Source organism: Gopherus flavomarginatus, chromosome 12 (genome assembly GCF_025201925.1).
Source record: "Gopherus flavomarginatus isolate rGopFla2 chromosome 12, rGopFla2.mat.asm, whole genome shotgun sequence".
NCBI classification, from domain to species: Eukaryota; Metazoa; Chordata; order Testudines; family Testudinidae; genus Gopherus; species Gopherus flavomarginatus.
In genome coordinates, this window is record NC_066628.1 from 20790366 (window position 1) to 20792317 (window position 1952).

Consider the following 1952-nt stretch of genomic DNA (forward strand, 5'->3'; position numbering starts at 1 on the left):
CCACTGCACTATGGGATACCTGATCTATGTCTCAATCTCTCCTAGTAGAGCATTAATTCCTTGTGCATCTTGGCCCAGCTAGGGATCACACTCATTATTAATTATTGTTGAGACAGAGATATTATATGAAGGAATCCTATAAAATACTACAGATATTAATAGGTTTTCAACAAAATACTCTGGAAGAACTACAGAATGCAATAGACAAAGATGTTCTTTTCATAGAACTGGCCAGATCCTCAAGTGATATAAATTGGCCATAGCTCCATTGAAGACAGTGGGTCAGATTGAAAGAGATATTGGCCCAAAGAGAGAAAGAGAGCACATGAATGGCTCTAGATCCTGGTGATTCTATCACTCACCCTAGATGGAGACCCAGGATCTTGTTTCCTTGGTTCCAGTGTCTCTTCTACCCAATGGGGATATGGCCTGCTGAGTTTAATGGAGCTGCACTGATTCAGACCAGCTGAGGCTTTGGCTCAAAGTGTCAGATGCCAGTGCTAGATGCCAAACACAAGTTATCCACAATTCTATGCTCTTTGTTTTGGTTGGTTGTTTGTTTTTAATAAGATCGACACTACTTGAAAAATTTGTATTCCCCCAACATTTTCCCTATAGCTGTTTTCACATCCTTGTTTTTCAGGCTGTAGATGATGGGGTTTAACATGGGAGTCAAGATGCTGTACTGGATGGAGAACATTTCATCCAGAACCATAGATGAGACTGAGTTGGGTTTGGTGTATTGGAAAAAAGCTGTCAAGTACAACAAACCAACCACAATAAGGTGGGAGCTGCAGGTGGAGAAGGCTTTACGCCTGCCCTTGGCAGAGCGTATTCTCAGGATGGTGGAGATGATATGAATGTAGGAGATCAGGGTGAAGAGAAAGGAGCTTGATCCAAGTATGACAACAGAAGTAAAAAGCATCACTTGATTGGTGAGGGTCTCAGTGCAGGACAGACGTAATACACTAGGGAGCTCACAGCTGAAATGGTTGATTTGATTGGGCCCACAGAAATGCAGCTTGAGGGCAAAAACAGTGTTAAGCAGGGCATCTATGAAGCCTATCGCCCATGCACCACTCACCAGCTGAAAACAGATCCCTTTGCTCATTGTATCCATGTAATGTAATGGGTCACAGATGGCAGCGTAGCGGTCATAAGCCATTGCTGAGAGAATATAACCTTCTGTAACAGCTAGCAGGAAAATGAAGAATATCTGTGTAATGCAGCTATTGACAGAAATGGTTTTGTGCTCTGCTAAGAAATGCACCAACATCTTAGGGACAATGGCTGAGGAATAGCAGATATCAACAAAGGATAAATGAGACAGGAAGAAGTACATTGGGGTGTGAAGGTGAGGATCAGCCCTTATCACCAGCATGATCACCATATTTGCCAAAAGCGTGATTAGGTAGACAACTAAAAACACCAGGAAGAGGAAAATCTGCATCTGTGGGTCATTGGAAAGTCCCAGGATAATAAATTCAGTCACTTCGGTTTGATTTCCCATGGATCCTTACTCAGGAAAACAGACCTGTCAGACTGGAAAAAATAAAATTAACACACAAGTAAATTGAAATGTCCTGTGGAGATCGTCTGATCAGTAGGATGAATGTAAAGAGGCCTACTACATCCTATAAAATGTGTGTTTAAAATAGACAAAAATGGCTAGATGCAGAAAGGACTTTGGTGCCAAACTACCACTTTAGTCTCCTAAATCCCAGGATCAGTCCCTCACTAGTACTCACAGAAACTCCGCTCAATTCTAAAAATATTGTACAGAAACTACAGAATATAATATCTGTAGTATCTTATTGGATTGATCCCTATTAAAATCTCTAGAATTCCAGAAGAAGAGGAAGAAATCTGTGAGGTCTAGAAATTCTTGGTTTTCTACCCAACAGAGTATATAGCCTGTCAACCCAAACCAGTATGGAAAATATGGCATTCAT

General features: G+C 41.2%; 1 protein-coding gene across 1 annotated transcript; it reads right to left on the reverse strand.

The window, feature by feature from the left end:
* Positions 1–577: 577 nt before the first annotated feature.
* On the reverse strand, positions 578–1555 carry LOC127032543 (olfactory receptor 5A1-like). Its single transcript, XM_050919846.1, has one exon. The coding sequence runs from the start codon at positions 1508–1510 to the stop codon at positions 578–580; it is 933 nt and encodes a 310-aa protein (XP_050775803.1). The 5' UTR covers positions 1511–1555.
* Between the last annotated feature and the right edge of the window lie 397 nt (positions 1556–1952).